The 17,353-nt window shown below is 49.3% G+C and overlaps 1 protein-coding gene across 1 annotated transcript; it reads right to left on the bottom strand.

Annotated features, from left to right (window-relative positions):
- Nucleotides 1–1,343: 1,343 nt before the first annotated feature.
- Nucleotides 1,344–13,964, bottom strand: LOC147645690 (serine/threonine-protein kinase PAK 3-like). The gene is made up of 14 exons (XM_086874331.1): nucleotides 13,731–13,964; nucleotides 12,034–12,071; nucleotides 11,460–11,591; nucleotides 9,978–10,322; nucleotides 9,442–9,531; nucleotides 8,868–9,042; nucleotides 7,331–7,394; nucleotides 6,586–6,634; nucleotides 6,095–6,207; nucleotides 5,385–5,502; nucleotides 4,863–4,962; nucleotides 4,202–4,398; nucleotides 2,715–2,852; nucleotides 1,344–1,597 (listed from the first exon to the last, which is right to left on the bottom strand). The coding sequence occupies exons 1-14, from the start codon at nucleotides 13,807–13,809 to the stop codon at nucleotides 1,478–1,480; spliced, it is 1,758 nt and encodes a 585-aa protein (XP_086730457.1). The 5' UTR covers nucleotides 13,810–13,964; the 3' UTR covers nucleotides 1,344–1,477.
- Nucleotides 13,965–17,353: the final 3,389 nt, after the last annotated feature.

Below are 17,353 nucleotides of genomic sequence, written 5' to 3'. Positions count from 1 at the left end.
TTTTCTGGGAATTCAACACAAACTTATGGTCAGTAAGTTCTGCAAGTTCTGTTGCTGTTTGAGGCCACATTGTGTCTTTCATTCAGCAATTCATGAAGAAAACATCAATTGCCTACTGAGACCCTTCTGCTCCCTCCCAAATCACTACTCAAGAACAAGCCTCAGGCACATGCCCATAGTCCCTCTCTGCCAGCAGCTCCGAGCTGCATTGCACAGTGCTTGCTGTGCCCCAGAGAGCACCAAGCAGGCTGGCCTGGTGCCCCTGAATATTTCTGCAAAACCCTCTGCATTTCACACCTTTGCTGTGGCTCAGTGCAGAGCTCCAGGATTGCAGGCGCTTGGTCCCAGAGCTGTGTGAGGCACTGGCTCATGCAGATGTGCCCTGACTTGCTGTCAGTGCCTCACGCTGGCCTCGGTTCCTCTGGCAGAAATGCCGTGCCTGAAGGACACTGCCCTGTGCTGGAGCCTGCGGAGCAGCCCGGCTCCCTCCCCCTGTGCCCAGAGTGCTGCACACACTGCTGACCATTGCCAGGAGTTCCAGGGCAGGCGGCAGAAGAGCAGCAATGGTCAGGCAGGGCAGCAGCCCTGGGCTGCTCTTTGCCTTTCTCTTCTCCTGTGCAGACTCCAGACAGCCCATGGCACCAGTGTGTGCTGTGCCCAGCACGGCGCCGCTTCCCCTCAGGAGCAGCCAGCTGCCAGCTTGGCTCTGAGAGCGGAGGATTTGCCTGGTGCCAGCAAGAGGCAGCCAGGGCCAGGCTGCTGCCTCTTGCAGCTCCAAGGGCCTCCTTCCAGCCTGCCTCTGCTGAAGCTCAGGCTTCTCCGGGCTCTGCCAGGGCTCTGCTGGGGCTCCAGCCTGGCCAAGGCCGGGCCCGCTCTCACCTCACAGTCGCTGACAGCTCTTCACCACAGGAGACCTTGCACAGCACCCTCACTGCTCTTTCTGCTTTCTCTCTTCAGCCAGACTCTCCTCCAGCCAAAGAGATTTCTCTTAGGGATACAAATCCAAGTGGCAGGAACCCAAATACTCTCGAGTCACATCTGCACAGCCTGCATCTGCATGGGATGTTTGCGTTGCACTGCTCCTCCTTTGGTTTTTCCTGCAAATTCCATTGCTGTTTCTACCTCAAATAGAAATGTCAGAGCTGGGCAAAACTTGTCCAGTTGGCCATATTCCAAAGGCATTGTGGTCTGGAGAGGATGAATGAAGAGGAGCCTTCCCCCCTTACAAACTGTACCAAAGAAGCCATCAATGTCACTTTCCACCTCTAAGAAAAAACTGACAGTTCAGAAGGAAATGTTGAGCTTTCTCACAGGGTCAGAAGGAGAGAAATGTTCCAAAGGAGTTGAGATTTTAGAAATTTTATTTAAAATCCTACTCTACAATCCTACACTACAAACCTACACTACAAACCTACACTACCATCCTACTCTATAATCCTACTCTACAACCCTACTCTATAATCCTACTCTAAGTTTTTCATGGAGAAGACAGTTTATAAATTGATTGAGGCATTCCTGCCTCCTCCTTCCACTTCTTCACGGCAACAATGAGAGGTGCCAGGCTGGACCCAGGCATGGCCGATGTTATAAATTGATGCTGCAGAAAGGAAATGAAAACAACAAGAAAGCATGATTTTCCAAGCTAAGAGCTTCAAAGGCAGGGGAATACTTTTTAAATGAAATGGGGATTGAGTCAGAGTAGGTCAGGAGCATGGGGCAAGAGTGGCACAGGTTGCCCCAAGAGCTGGTAGGTGGCCCACCCCTGGAAATATCTGAGGTGTGAGTATCCTGATCTCTTGAAAGATGTCCCTGCTCATTGCAGGACACAGACTAGATGACCTTTCCATGTCCCTGTGTGTTAGTTTGAGATGAATTGACATTTAGGGAAAGAAGTAAGAAACCCCGCACGGAAGTGATTTCTTTGAGAGAAGCTGCTGGGAGCTTCCCCTGTGTCTGAGACAGGCCAATGGCTGGCTAGTTCTGAGAACTGACAACATTTTGCACCATTTAGAAATGAGATGCGCCTCTGTGATGATGCACATTTTGAAAAGCACCAACCCCGGGCACTGGCCCTCTTTGCTTCCGGAGCCCGAAGGTAACGGAGCTCTGGTGAGGCCGGCCCTGCTCGCCCACGGCCTGTGCTCCTGGGGGAGGCCGGGCCAGAGCCCAGCGGCTCCCGGGCGGGGGATGGAGGCTGCGGGACCCCAGCCCCAGGCTGGGCCAGGCCACGGCTGCTGACATCTTGCCCACACTAAACCCTCTCCCCGGCGTGCAGCGACGGCTCCAGGCCGAGCCTCCCCTCCCAGCGGCTCCCGGGCAGAGAGAGGGGCCCAGCACAGCCTGAAATCCAACACCGTGACTGCCATGACCTGGGTGAGATTGAACCCTTTCACTGCACAGATGAGACCTTTCTTATTCTTGTGGGCCTGATAATAAAATTTGTTATTCCTTTGAAGTTTGAAGCCTGTTTTGCCCTTCTCCTAATCCAGAGCTCCCAGCAAGAAATGAGTAAGTGCCCTGGTGATTTTAGCCAGCGCTAAAACCCAGCACTCCCTGCCAGCCCAGCCCAGTCTAGGATTGCTCCCCACTGTCAGCTGAACAGCAACAAAGTTGGAAGTGAGGAGGATGGGGGCTCATCTGATGCCTTGGATTTCAGTGGAGGAGGAGCCCATCCCTGGGACACTGTTTCACCTGCAGCCCTTTTGGCATTTTACCTGCAGCAGCTCCTTGGCAGACCAGCGCTGCGCCTCGCCTTTCTGCAGGCAGCAGCTCAGGAAGTCACGCAGCAAAGGCGAGAATTGCTCGGGCTGCCGCAGCTGTGGGGTCCCTTCTGTGGCTATGTGGAATTTAGCCTGGGGAAAAAGGAAACACAAGGCTCCACCTGCTTCTTTCCCATCTGGAACTGCTCTCCCAGAGCCCATTGTTTAAGCTCCACTCTGCAGTGGCAGTTTTTGCCCTGGCAGAGAGGCAGAGATGACTTTCCTGTAGCATTTGGATGACAACTTTCCTGTATCATGAAAAAACCCAAGCCCCAAAGCCACAGCTTTGCCAACATCCAGCAGATCTTGCCTTGGCAGCTGATTTCATTGCCTGATCTAGTTAGTGGCAACTACATCAGCAAATACATGTTTCCTTCTCGGAGGATTCCCAGCAGCTTGGCAGCCTTTTTGGAAGAGGGATTTTGCTATTCTAACTAACTGTACTATTCCAAGGATTCTTATGTGAAAAGAATCTCTGCAGTGCTTGTTGGTCCCTTAAGCACAGCTGCCATAAAACAAAACTCATCCAGCTTATTGTCTTGTTCTTGAAAATGATGGTAATTGGAAGAAAAGAAAGGAAATGCAGCAGGTGTTCCTCAGGGAAGGAAACAAACCTTTGGAATCTCATTTTCAACACAGACACATTAAGATGCCTCCACAAATGTATTGGGTTGAAAATGCCTGTTTGGGCACACAGGAGCCACCTGCAGCTCTGTCTCTCAGCACTCTGAAAATTTCAGGTTCCCTTATGTGGCAAAAGGAAAATATTCATGGTGAAATCAGAAGTGTCATCCCTGTGGTAACCCTGTGCTCATTGGATTCTCAAGTCAATGCATTAACGCTGTGCCCATCCCAGAAAGTGCCAGGAAACAAACAGGAGGTTTTGGCAGGCTCTCCCCGTCACCAGGCTCCAGCTTGGTGATATGGAGAAAGTGGCTTGGGTTAGGAAAGAAGGTGGTCACTGAGTGTCCCAGCAGCACTGCACAAGAAGCAGAAGAGACTCTGGCTTTACAGCCTCATCTCTGGGTTTCAGACAAGTTTCCCTGTGAGAAGAATGGGGCTGCACTTCTTCTCTCAAAAGCACTGTTTTAGAAACTTGGTTTGGTTTGAGTTTCTTTGCTTCATTTCTGGAAAGATAACAGCAGCTCTGAGATGCTTGTTTCCTATTCTTGGGGCCATCTACACAGCCAAAAGAGCTGGAACGACTTGTAAGGCAAAGCAAAATGCTGCCTGAGAATGGAGATGGTTTGGGCGAGGTAAGGCTTGAGTTCCCCCAGTGCTGCAACCAAAGCTCCAGCAGATGCTGATGTGCTGCAGGGCCATTTGTAGAAGGGGCCTTGGTGGAAGTACTTCCAGCAGATGGCCATGGGATTTTGTGCAGTGAGCAGAGAACACGGGACAGGTGAGAAAGACAGCGGGATCAGAGAGTATTTGCTCCTTACCGATCGAGCAGTGAAACTGTCATAAGGAGTTTTTTGTTCGGCCATTTCAATTGCCACAATTCCAAAAGACCACACGTCCACTTTGGGGCCATATGGTTGACGTTTCACCACTTCAGGTGCCATCCACCAAGGAGTCCCGATCACCGAGCACCGCTGATTTTGCTCAGGGGTGAGCTGAGCAGAAAGGCCAAAATCAGCTGAGGAGAAAGCAAAATACTCTTTTAATTTTAATACTCTCAATTAGGAAACCAAGCCAGAGAATTCCCCGGTAGAAGTTTGAGAATGTGCAGTTGAATTTCCTGGACAACACTCCCTGCTCTGTTTCCTTAGGGCTTTAGCCAAGGAAATATGAATTGGCTACTTCAAACATCCCCCCATTTCTTACACTTCCTCCAGCAGTGCCTTTTGTTCCCCTGAAGGTTTAGATTGCAGCTCCCTCCCTCTGGAAGGAACACACACAGACACACACAGAGCAATAGCACTCTTGGCTGCTTGTGGTTCCTTGTCATAGCTGTGTGCACACTGCAACTGTGCCTTCAGCCCACAGCAGGGGGGACCCCTGCACTGCCAGCAGCAGCATTTTTGGGGAGCTGGCAGTCACTGAAAGCAGCCCCACACCCCCCATTCCTGGAAGGCTGAAGCTGAGCAAGAATACACTGACCCAGCTTGACAGAGCCGTCGGTTCTGAGAAGGATGTTGTTGCTCTTGACATCTCGATGGATCACGTGGTTGGAGTGAAGAAAATCCAGTCCTTGCAGGCACTGAGAGAGAAAAGAGAACCGGGGGGCAAAAAGTAGTGCTGTGAGTTCATCCCACAAGAAAGGAAACAGCTGTGGAAGGTTCCCTTTGCAGGGGAATGGGGAGGAATGGCAGAACACAGCGCCATTGAGAGCAAGAGCCTGCTGCTCCCACAGTAGCAGAGCAGCACCTTTCTCAGTGGAGAACTGCAAATGCCAATGCATGAGACAGAGCTAGAATACAAGAGCAGGGGATAAGAGTACAGGAAGTGAGTCCAGTGAGTGTAGGGGCACTGGCAGACAGTTCCCTTGAGATGCTCTTGCTTGCCCATAGCCGAGGAGCAGCACAGAAACCAAGCTTGGCCCATGAAATCACTCCCATTCTGAGCCCCTGTTTCCCAGACAATGCAGCTCAAGGCCTTGGAAGCACAGATGGGATCCCTGACCTCCCGACTGACAGCTGCAATCTCTCCTTCAGACATTTGAATCTCGTCGATGAGATCTCTCAGAGTGCCTCCGTCCATGTACTCCATCACCAACCAGAGTTCCTCATGCACAAGGTAGCTGAAAAAAGGAAACAAGGCCATGCAGGTGAACATGCACGGCTAGGTTGGTTTTTTGCTTGAGTCTTGTTTCTGGGTCCCTTGGAGACAAGGGCAGAAGAAAAGGCATAGACATTGCCTCTAGGCTGTGCAGTGTTTGCAGTCTGTGCTGTCTCAAGGAGAAAGGCAGTTTAGGAAGAGCCCAGATAAAAAACCTGTCACGCATGGCATTTCTGGAAATAAGCACCTAGTCTTCCTGGCATGCACAGCAATGGAAAAGAGGGGCAACAATGCAAGGGCAATCCTCTCTTGGATGGTTCATCAGCATTTAAGAAACTTGAAAAACTCAAGCCCAAAGAACTGTGGAGGCAATGAACTTAGAAGGTGTTGAATTCTTAAGATAGGGCTGATGCAGGGTTTTGAACAATTTTCAGTCTGCATTTGCCAGGGTGGATTCATGCAGACAAAATGCAGTCTCTTCCCATCCATTGGAGATAAGTAGAGAAATAATCATTAACAACTCTATTTCCTGCCACTGACCAAAGTGGGGTTTTAAGCTCTCATGCTTGTAGTATGTAAAGAAACATTCAAGGGATAGGACCGTGACCACTCACCTGGCTAAGTAATTCACGATCCTGGGACTCCTATTACTCTCCATGATCCTGATTTCATTCATGGTTAGTATCTTCCTATTCACTCCTTGCACATTTATTTTCTTTATGGCCACCTCAAATGACATTGAAAAGGAGTAATTTGAGAAAATTGATAGCATGAGACCACAACACACATGGAGCAAGTGATTTTGGAATGGCACAGCCAAGCTGTGCCCAAGTGCCTTGTGATTAGACCTCATCACTGGAGTAATTAGGGAGTGACATTGCAACAGCCCATTTCTCTGCTCCCTTGGGGGCCAGTTACAGGACATGTGGCCACTGGCGATTTGCCTTGTCCACAAAGCCTGTTCCAAGTGCAATTTGCAGGCTGGCTCCAGTCTGTGCTTCTTGTGCCTTTTCAGCACAGCTCTACTCAAAGCTCCAGCCACAGCTGTCAGCAGTGGGGAAAGGCCTGGAGAGCAGCAGAGGCTGCAGGGGCTGTTGACATTTACCTCTCCTCCTGTTGCCATGTCAAGTGCTCTGGAAACCTCTCCAAAACCCCTAGAAACAAAACAGCAGCAAAGAAAGGAGAAGCCATTTAGATCTTGCACTGAAAGCCAGTCCAGACAGGAGAGCTCTGCTGTAAATGCCTAAAAGCTGCAGGTTGCAGGAGGGGTCTGCCAGAAGGCAGATGATGCATTTTCCCCTCAAGTGCCTGGGCACTGGGCCTGTTCCTGAAGCCTTGGGCTTTACTGCCTCAGCTCCAAAAGGCAGCTTATTCCTTCATCTCGGCTATCAGCTTCTAAACTGTGCAATTCTAATCCTGAGCACGGAGTATTTCCTTTAGCAAACTCTTGGAGAGAAATGTTCCTGAGAACTGTTATCTGACAGCTCTCATTGGGGGTAGGTTGTGCTTTCAGGCAAGCAAGATTCTTCTCCTTTCATTAGTGTGGCCAGATGATTTGGAGACATCCAAAAATGTGAAGGAAATGAATCCTGAGCTGTCCCACACTTGAGAGACAAGCAGATTTACCAGGTTCTGTTCCTTGCTGCAGGCAAGACCTTGGCAGCATGGAGATGTCTTTGACAATGCCTTCTGAGCACACTTGACAAATTCTGGCCAGTACTGAGAGATGGGGCAGACTAAGCCCGCTGTCTAAACATGTGGACAACTTGTCTGACTTCCCACTTGATGGATATTCCACCAGTGAAACACCTGGCCCATGGCTGTGTAGAAGTGACTGTGGTTGGACTCACCCGCTGCCAAGACTTTCCAGTTCAATGTATTTTGTGATGGGATTTTCCTTGTTCACCATCCTCCCTGAGGGAAACAAAATGCAAGATGCTGACTTTCAGGCAGAGATCTGAACTTGCAGGAGATGCCAAAGGCAGCCCCGCTGTCTGGGGCTCTGAACCCTCTGTGGTCAGCTGGGCAGCAAGCACAGCAGCAACAAGACAGGCAGTTGTGCAGTACAAATGGGCAGCAGAGAGACTGATTTTGTCCAGTCCTTGGAAGGAAATGAAGCACAGAGGGCACAGCAGGGCACAGCACAAGGCTGGCAAAGGCCAAGCATGAGCACTGACAAGCAATGGCAAGAAGACACAGCCAGCCTGAGCCCCTGACAAGCTGTGGCCCCCGTTCAGGACACACCAGCATTGCCTTGGAGATCAGACACAGCCAGGTGCAGATCAAGGCCCTTTTGTGTCCCAGCAGGTGAAGGTAGACACCAAATCAGCTGGGATCTTTTCTCAGCCCCACCAGGTCTTTTCTGAGAGCACAGCACTGGCAGCTGTTATGGGCAAGAAGCAGATTAAATGGGTTGTGCTGCAGAATCACAAAGGGCTTGATGTGTTTTCCCAGAGACTGATCTGAGCAGGGCTTGGGCCAATAGGTAGGATTCTAAGAGTCATGGGAATGGCTGGGAATCAGGGATGAAAACGTGCCATGGATCTGAGGAATACACAGCACAGGGGCTGCAGGCTCGCTCCTGAGAAATGCCTGCAGTGCTGTTTTATCTGATCACACCATGTGGATGTGTCTCTTGGACACATCTTTAGAAAAATAAAACTAGGATATTAATTACAGATTGTTATACAAGTATCTGTTTCTTCATTGTGGGCCCAATGAAAACATCTCTTGCTCTCTGTTTCTGCTGTCACCTGATGTTCTTTCAAAGGAGTCCTCACTGACAAAAATACAGCATTCTCATAAAAACCTTGTAGATGTAGTAGAGGCAATAAAAACAGTCCTAAAAATGACACCAGTAAGACACATGGGGCAGAACAGCTCTTTCAGGATGGAGAAAAAAAAACCTACCAAAAAACCACCAAAACCAAAACAAAAATCTATAAAAAACACCACACAGAAAACAGAACCACAACAAAAAGACAAATCCCAAATCAGTTTCTGTGAAGTCTTTTGGTGCTGACAACAGGTGGGAAGTCGGGAGTCTAAGGAGAATTTAGGAATTAAATACTCTGTTCAGTTTGGCCACTACCACACAGAACTTGCATAGATCATTTGCTAGGCCACAGCCTCCTGCTGATCCAAGAACAATTCCTGCTTCTGCCTTTAGTGGCAAGGGAATGCCAGGCAAAGCCGAGCCAGTCCAAGCTGCCCTCAGAGGCAGCAGGAACAGCCAGAGCGCTCTCTCGCTGCCTCAGAGCACAGCAGTTCCTGTGGGGAGTCCTAAATGTCTCTGGGACACCAAAGTGAGGAGGATCATTTGCTACAGCTCTGCTGGCACGTGCACACAATACACTGTCCCTCAGACAAGAAATACACCAGACGTACTCAGTTGCTCCACGAAGTCTCCCAGGCTCTCCTGGAGCTGAGCAGCAGATGTGTCACTGCTGGAAATGGACAAACTGCCCCGGCTCCACTGCTCAGCTTGGGCAACAAAGGCTCCTTTAGATGCTGCTGCTGCTGCTGCTGCTGCAGCAGATTGAATGGAAGAGCCTGTGTAGATCTGCGAGAAGAAAGGAGTTTGTGTCAGAAAGCTGGCTGGCAGAGATTACCCCGAGTTCCCTTTTCAAATGCAAGCCCTTAGGAAGTTGCTGTTAGCCACATGCAAAGCTCATCAACTGGATTTTTTGGATGCCCACTTCTGGAACCAAATGGTCAAAACCCAAGGTTGGTTTTAATCAAGTTGATGGCCAGTTTCATATTCCATTTTCCTGGATTTTCTCAAGGATGACTGCAACAACGACCATTCCACTTCCTCCCACGGATCCCTTTCCCCCTCCAAGGGCTGCAGACACATTTGCAGCTCCTTGTTCTAATGTTGGAGCTCCTCCCCCTCAGTCCTCTTTTCCTGCACCATCTTCAGAAGGTGCTCAGCCTGCAGCACTTGTGCTTGGGACAGTACCTGTGCCTCCCGCCGACCTTGGGGCTCTTCATCAGCCGGCATTTGCTGGAAGCCTTCGCAGGCTGCCAGGTGAGATATCAACACATCCACCTCAAGTCAAAGAGAACAAAGCAGTCAGAGACCACAGCTTGTCCCTGTGTGCCAAGGCTCATTGACTGTGAGCAAAGGGAAAGAGCAGCACAGCAGCAGATTCACCAAGGCATACAGACAGCTTGCAGCTTGTATTCCAAATCTGTCTGGGGGACTGTGTTCACTTGCAAAAAGCCCTGAAGAAACAAGGAGAGCAGGAGCAGGCCAGCAGGAATCCCTTGAGATGAGTGCTGGCAAAAGGGGCAAATGACTGGTGCCACTGTCCAGGGCAGCAGCTGAGATTGAGCACAGCAGGAAATGTCCTTCCAAGCAGCTGGGATAGACACTACAGCAGGATGGCACTGAGAGGCATCAGCCCAGCCCCCTGCTGCTCTGCAGAGGAAAGGCAAGAAGGGCAGAAAGCACCAGACTGCAGTGACTGCTGTGCCTATCGCTCTTTCACTCACTCGATTTTCTAGAGCCTCTTGCTGCTGAGCGAGGAGATCTAATTTCTCTTGGATGATTCTCCTTTCTTCCTCCAGCCTGTTCTCTCTTGCCCTGATCCTAGCCTCAGCTTCCTGCAGCTCTGCCAGAAGCTCCTCCTCGGAGGCCTGTGAAGAGCGACAGAGAGGAATTTCCATGAGTGGAGTGTCTGCCTCACTTTCACTCACCTGGTTTCGTTGATTTCCTCTCTGCCAGTGGAGATTCATCTCCTCCTCGATGTTTCTCCTTTCTTCCTCAGGCCTCCTCTTCACTGCCATGATGGCCATCGGAGCTTCGGGCAGCTCTGCCTGGGGCTCTGCCTCGATGTTCTGTACACACAAATGGAGAGCAAGTGCCTGGGAGCTGCCCTTTTCAGGCCTGCCCTGCCACTCCTGCCCTTCTGACATCCACACTCTTGTTAGAAATCCTGCTCATTCAGGAGACAAGGATGTGTGCAATTGGATCCTCTGCTGCAGCTCAGAGAGCCTCTATGGCCACCTCAGGATATGGAAGAGGACCAAGGTATTTCTCCTCCCTCTTTTGTCAGCTGAGAATTCTGAGTGGCAGTGACAGAGATCCTCAAAAGGCCCCACCAACAAATTAATTGACACACCCCTAGGGATGCCAGTGAAGGAAGCCATGGGTCATGTAATGCATGTATGACCAAAGTCACCAAAAACCACCTAAACCATGGAATTGTCTCACCTCACTAGGACAGGCAGAAATTTATAGGTTAAACAGGGAGTGTCAGGACAGAAGAGGCAGGAGGAGGAAAACAGCTCTGAGGAGAAAAAACAACCATCTCTAAAGGGGTTCTTAGCAACAAAAGACAGCACTCAAGGACTTGCAGCTTTGCCCCCACACTAGGCTCCAATGCAGTTTCCAAAGCTGCAGACTTCACCACAAAACGTATCAAGAGAAACTTGCCACTTGTGGATTTTGCCTCAGAAGAAGGGCTCAGAACTACACAGTTTGTTTCTTTGGCCACACAGGACAAGAATGGCCGGCCACAGCTTCATGGACAACACAATCATCTCCTTGCAGCTTATCAAAAGCCAAAAGACAGGTGGCCTAAAAGACTCTGCAGAAGTGAAGAATTACTCCAGAAAACTGCAGAACACTTCTCCAGGTCATGCAGAGGTTTCCAAAAAGGGACAGCAAACAAAGCAAGCCCTGTGAGCCCCAGAAATGCCGTGTGAGCCCTTGGCCATGGCTTGGCAGAAGCCAAGAGACAGAGCTTCCCTGAGCCAAGCAGCCAGCTGCTCACCCGCAGGCAGCAGCGCTTTGGGGCCTCAGCACGACGGCTCAAAGCCCAATTTCCAGCTGCCACGGGATGGGGGAATGGCTGGGTGCTGGCAGGACTCCAGCACTCAGCATCCTCAGCCAGCAACAGCAAGTGCTGGCTGCTCAGAAACTTGCAGCTCTGCCTTGCACTAAAGACAGCAGCACCCAGCACTGGCACTTACTGTCTGGGCATGGTCAGGCTGGGCTGTGACCACAGCTGGAGGCTCGTGCTCCTTTTGCTCATTTTGCTCCTCTTTGGCCTCTTCTCCAGGAGCAGAGGGAGCCACAGCAGAGTCTGCTCTTGCTTCTGGGCTCTGTGGACAGATGGTGGAGTTAGGGACAGGCAGCTCCTATCATTTAGAACCTTATTTCTATTCAGCTCTATTTCTACAACCAGCTCTACCAAGCACAAATCATCAGCTTTGATAGCAATGGGATTCTAAGTCTCTGCAACTAAATCAAAATGGGTTAATTCAGCCAGGCTGCAAATAGCTCTGAATTAGAGAGTTCACCCTGGCTACTATCAGCAAGCAACGTTCTCTCTGCAAATCTGAGCTTTGAGTTCTTTTAAAGCTCTGCAATGGAAAATTAGGAAATAGCCAACAATGCCTTTGCTATTGCTGTTGTAAACATGGAAATGGATCTTCTTTCAGCCCACCCAGCTGGCCCTCTGCACTCTACTGCCACAGGCCAAGCTCACAGTTCCCTGCACAATTCTGAAACACCAGGAACATCAAATGTTCCTTTCTGACTCACCTCAGGATCGGCACCTCTGAACACACGGCTCAGATGACCTGCAGTGGGCAAGGAAAATGAACCAAATTCTTTGAGAAAACTGGAGAGAACCGTGGCCTATTTAGAACAGCATCTGAGAAGATCTCCCAGTCTGCATTTTCAAAGGTGTCCTGCTTGACTGGTGTGGTTTAAAGCAGCAACTAAAAAATCACTAGGAAACTTACTTATTTCTGGCTGTGAGATATGGATTAGAACAAGAGCAAAACAGGCTTAAAACTTAAATGGAATAAAGAAAGTTTATTGACAAAAACTACAAGAATAAGAAACCAGAATAAAACTTCCAGAACAACCCTTTTCTCCCCCACTACCCAACCATTCCCTTGTTTACATGACAACATGGAGACAAAAAACTTTGGATCTTTGGTGTTTACAACAGTCCCAATTCCTGCTAGAGTCTTTTCATCAGTCTTTGCAGAGAAACAGAAGTCTTCTTCTGCTATCTATGGAGTTTTTCACATGAAAACTATCTTTCTTCATAGCTTTCTATTTCTCTGATGCCAGCTGCCCAGAAATCTGCCATCAGTTGTCTCCTCCCATTTCCCATCACTCTGAGGTGTGTTATGGGTCATGAGTCCAGGGATGTCATTTTTATGAATGAGTTATTCAAAGGCAAAAGTTCTCTATCTGTTTTTCTGAGCCCCCCTGGAAACAGAAGTTTTCTTTTTTGCTTCTTAAAAGACACAAATCTTCAACTATTACTTCTCCCCCTCTGTTCCAGCATCTCACAGTGTCACAACTACTTCATCATTTGCTCAAAATCCACACTTGGAAACTCTCCATTCCTCCCAATATACTCTGTCATGAATTAAAGGAGATTTTTTCAGAACACTACTGTCCATGCCCATAGCTTTAACAGAAAAATATTTCAGCTTATTAAAGCATCTCCTTATTTCTCTTCCCCCTCTCAATTTAATTTGTTTCTTCACTCTCTTTGATGGGTTGATGGTTGATCACTCCCTCTCCCTCTCTCTGGAAAAAAAGGATTAATCTGCAAGTCTCATGCAGGTAGTAAAAGAGTTAAAATCTTGCTAAAGCTGCAGATGTTGATGGTGTCAGGTTTCAGTTCAGTGGCAGAAACTGCAAACCAAGTCAGGCTGGCCGGCTCCGTTTCTCCCCCCACCCCGCCCTCTGCAGCCTTGTCCGGCCTGGAGGGGGGGAGGAGGCCGAGACAGAGCCCTGTGACCTCGTCAGAAGCCAGAAACCAAAGAGAGCAAGAAATTCCCGGCCTCACATCTTCAGGTGGTGTTCACAGGTTGATCTCACTTCTCAATAGTTAAAACCGCTGCCAATTCTCACCCATGGCCAGGAATTAGTCAGGAGAAAAAACTCCCATCAGCCTCCAGCAGTTTCAACTTCCCCAGCTCTCAGAGCTATCTTAAAAGTAAAGTCACCCCAAGAGATTGAGCCAGCAAAGTGAGGAAATGACAGACTCTGCTGCCACAGGCTCTCCCGTGGAGGGAACAGAAGCCCTGCAAATGCTGCCCGCAGCCCCCTGGCTACAGACACCCCGTGTTTTGCTGAAGGTGTTGACAGGAGCTTTACCAAACCAGGGGCATCCTCATGGTCTTTGTGTTTCAATAGCAACCCGGTCACTAAGAAAGAGCAGGGAGACCTACAAAAGCCAGCTCAGGTTCCAGCCAGGGAAAACCTCTACTTACGTGCCAGGTTGGTCAGATAATAGCCGGAATATCCAATGACATAAATGGTGCAAACGGCAACAGCGAGCTGCTCCATCATTGTAGCACTGCTGTGCCAGTTTGCACACTCTGCTCCACCACAAGAACAAACAAGGCTCCTGTCAGTGTGCAGCTGCCCACTGACAAACGCCTCAAGCAGGAGGATGCTCCTGCACTGAGCAAGCCCAAGAGCTGCTCTGAGCCTGAGGCCTTCCGTGCACCAAGGCAACCTTGGGATGTCACCACGACAAGGTGGCATCCATGCCCTGACATCACAAAGCCAATGCTCTGCGCTGCTCTGGGAATTGATGCAGAGCAACCCAACCTTCCCTACAGCAAACACAAAATTGCCTGGCAGGTTCTCCTCTGTCACAAAGGGTCACAAATCCTTTGCTGGGCTGTGGGAAATGACAGAAACTTCCACAGATACTGAAGGGTTTAATTTACAGCCTTGGAAGGAGCTTGGGTTCATGCAATGCTAAAGGTTCACAGACGTTTAGTCGAGAAATCATAAGCTTATGTTCCTATAGCTGCAAGTAAGAATATGCCATAAGTAAATAAGAAACTGCATTGAGTGAGATGGTGGAGAGATTTCAACTGTAATTGTGTGATTTTATAGAGTAAGCTATGAATCTAAATATTATCCTAAGAAGCACATGTGTGTAGGTGAGCTAGCAGTGTATTGGGTGAAAAGCAGACACAGTGCAGCAGAACTTGGCAAAGGTGAAAGGTGATTAAGTAATAATAAACTCCATGTCAGCTGTCCATTGGGCCAAAATGTGATATATTGCTGTGTAACAAAGAAACTCGTGACTACCTTTGAGCTATGGCCCACTTGTTACCCCTCCAAAATCTCATGCCTTCAGACTGAGACCTTTTCTGATGCATTCCAGCAATAAATCGACTTAACAGCACCAGTGGTCCCACCGCTCATTATTTACAGCCTGACAATGGGCCAAACCCTGTTGTTCAAGAGATCCAAGAGTAACTCCAAGACTGCTCTGTGGAGAGAGAAAACAAAGAGAACTTGTCCTAAGAGAACAAAGGTTGCTCCTCAGTCAAGGCAGGATGGATGGAACAGAGTTTCTAAAATGTAACAAGTAGCAGAAGCAGAGTAGTTTGCAGAAGAAATTGTTATACAAGCACTTGTCCTAGGGAAATAAAACTGATGTTGCTAATATGGAATTGATCATGACTATTATTCCTTAGCAGCCATCTGAACATTTATACTATTGGCTATCCAGGCTCACACTATTCTAACCCAATAGGAAAAACAGCACAAAAGTGATGTACACTTGTAATAAATGTTTCCAGATATACCACCCCTGGGGACCGTGCATCGTTCATGCGCTGCAGTGCCCCAAGCACCCACATCCTGCCCCACAACTGAGCTCTGAGGTGGGACTAAACCAAAGGAAATTGGGATTTTGGCCACTGATGCTTCTGACTAAACCCAGGAATGCCTGTTCCTGTGCCAAAGGAACTGCACAGCCATCAGCCTGCTGCAGCACTGCTGGGGCATCTCAAAGAAGCATGTGGGCCTGTGCCTCACCCCTGGAGCCCCCTGGGCACATTTGTGAGCCACAGAGATGAGGCTGCAATGGTCATAAGGAAAGAGAAGAAGAAAGTCACAGAAGAATGGGGGAAGATGTAGGAGATGGTGGGAGGAGGAAGCCAGAGGGACCAAATGGGTAACTTTCATCCAAATTGGGAGCTATGAGGCAGGGACCCAAGAGATGTGGAATAGAGACCCCATCACCTGTGACTTCCTTTCTCAGCTGAAAAGAAAAAGAATAGAGAAATAGCTGGGTTTTAGCTGTGTGTCTAGATATGAAGCCACGTTACGTTTTTGAATGGCTCCACACAAGTTCTTCAAGTTTTCTCCAAGCCTGCAGGTTCCCCTGCCCCAGGACCACCAGTGGCCAGTTTTGTTGGTTTTGCATGGGTTAAATTTTGGTGAGGAGGGAAGAAGCCAGCCATGGGAATGCTATTTCTGCTAAAAGGAGCTGCTAAAAGCTTTCTCCATGCCTGGCAAAACCAATCACTGTCTGGCTCTGAGAACAGGCCCATTGCTAAGCCAATTAGAAAAGCTGGAAACACTTTGATGACAACAGATTTAAGAGAGGAAAGAAACGTGGGAAGCTCTCTTTCTTTCTGCCCTCCGAGGGGTGGTGAGGGGGCACCGAACCCCTTCCCAGCAGGCCATCTGTGGTGGTTTGGCATTTTAGAGATAAAAGCAGAAAACACCCACAGAAGTGATTTCTCTGAGAGCGGCTGCTGGGAGTTTCTCTCTGCTTGAGATCAGGCCAAGAGCTGGCCAGTTCTGAGAACTGACAGCATTTTGCAGCACTGAAAAGTGAGATCACCTTTGTGAATAGCACCTTTTAAAAGCTCCAGCTGGGGAAGTTGTCTCTTTTTGTTTGCAGCCTGGAAAGGTATTGGAGCTGTGGTGTGGCTGGCCCCACTGCCCGCGGCCTGTGTGGCCTGGAGGGGCTGGGCTGGAGCCCAGTGGCTCTGGGCTGGGGGGATGGAGACTGCGGGACTTCCCCCGGCCCCAGGCCAGGCCGGGCTCTGCTGTGGCCCCTCTCGGGAAGCCCTCCCAGTCCCATTCCAGTGGGGTGGCTGAAGCCCTCCCCAGGGGGACCCCGGCCCTAAGCTGGGCCGGGCCACGGCTGCTGACATCTCGCCCATCCCCGCCATGGCCTGCACAGACGGCTCCAAGCTGGAAACCGTCCCCTGCCTTCCAGGGGCTGCTGAGCTGAAATCCCACACCAGGAATGCCTGCCACACCTTGGGCCACATTTAACCCTTTCACTACACAGATGAGACCTGCAGCCTTCATCCCCTCTCCAGAGAGCGCAAAGTGGGAGCGATCGACACGTAAAAGACAACATCAAACATCAAGGTCAGTACGAGGAAGAGTCAAGCCTCAGGTGGAAGGAGAATGAGGAGATGCTTTAATGAGCTGAAATAGTCTTTTGCTAGGGCCATGGAGATGGACAATAACATTCTGAAAAATAACTCCTTTCATTAATGAAAGAGTATTGGGGGGAATGAAGGATTCAAAGTGTAAATCTGAGCAAAGGTATCCATTGATGAAGCCAAGCAGGTGGTGGAGTATCTGTGATCCCATGAGATGCGTGAACAGAGAGAGAGAGATGAGAGCTGATGAAGATCCTTTGTCCCCAGGGAGAGAAGAGGAAAACTTCTGTCCCCAGAGATGATCACCAAGACAGATGAAGAGAGTAACTCTTGAATCTTTAAAATAATACCCCTTGAGTTCATGGCCCGTGAACACACCTCAGAGTGGTGTGGAAATGGGAGGAAGGCATGATGGCAGAGTTTTGCCCTGGGTGGCTGCTATTCATGGAAAGGAAAAAGCACAAGAAAAGTCTTTTCTTGTGGACAACTCTCCATGGAATAACAAGAGAAAACTCCTCTCCCTACAGATACTGATGAAAAGGCTATCGTATAGTTGGTACTGCATTAACATCCCAAGTTTTGTCCCTACACTGTCAGTTGAGAAAGGAAAAAGTTGGTTGGGGAGAGAAAAGGTTTCTGGAGGTTTTATTCTGGTTTCTTATTTCTTATAGTCCTGTTAATAA

This window comes from Cyanistes caeruleus, unplaced genomic scaffold (genome assembly GCF_971803275.1).
Source record: "Cyanistes caeruleus unplaced genomic scaffold, bCyaCae1.hap1.1 HAP1_SCAFFOLD_192, whole genome shotgun sequence".
Taxonomy (NCBI): domain Eukaryota; kingdom Metazoa; phylum Chordata; class Aves; order Passeriformes; family Paridae; genus Cyanistes; species Cyanistes caeruleus.
This window is presented reverse-complemented; position numbering and strand designations above follow the sequence as displayed.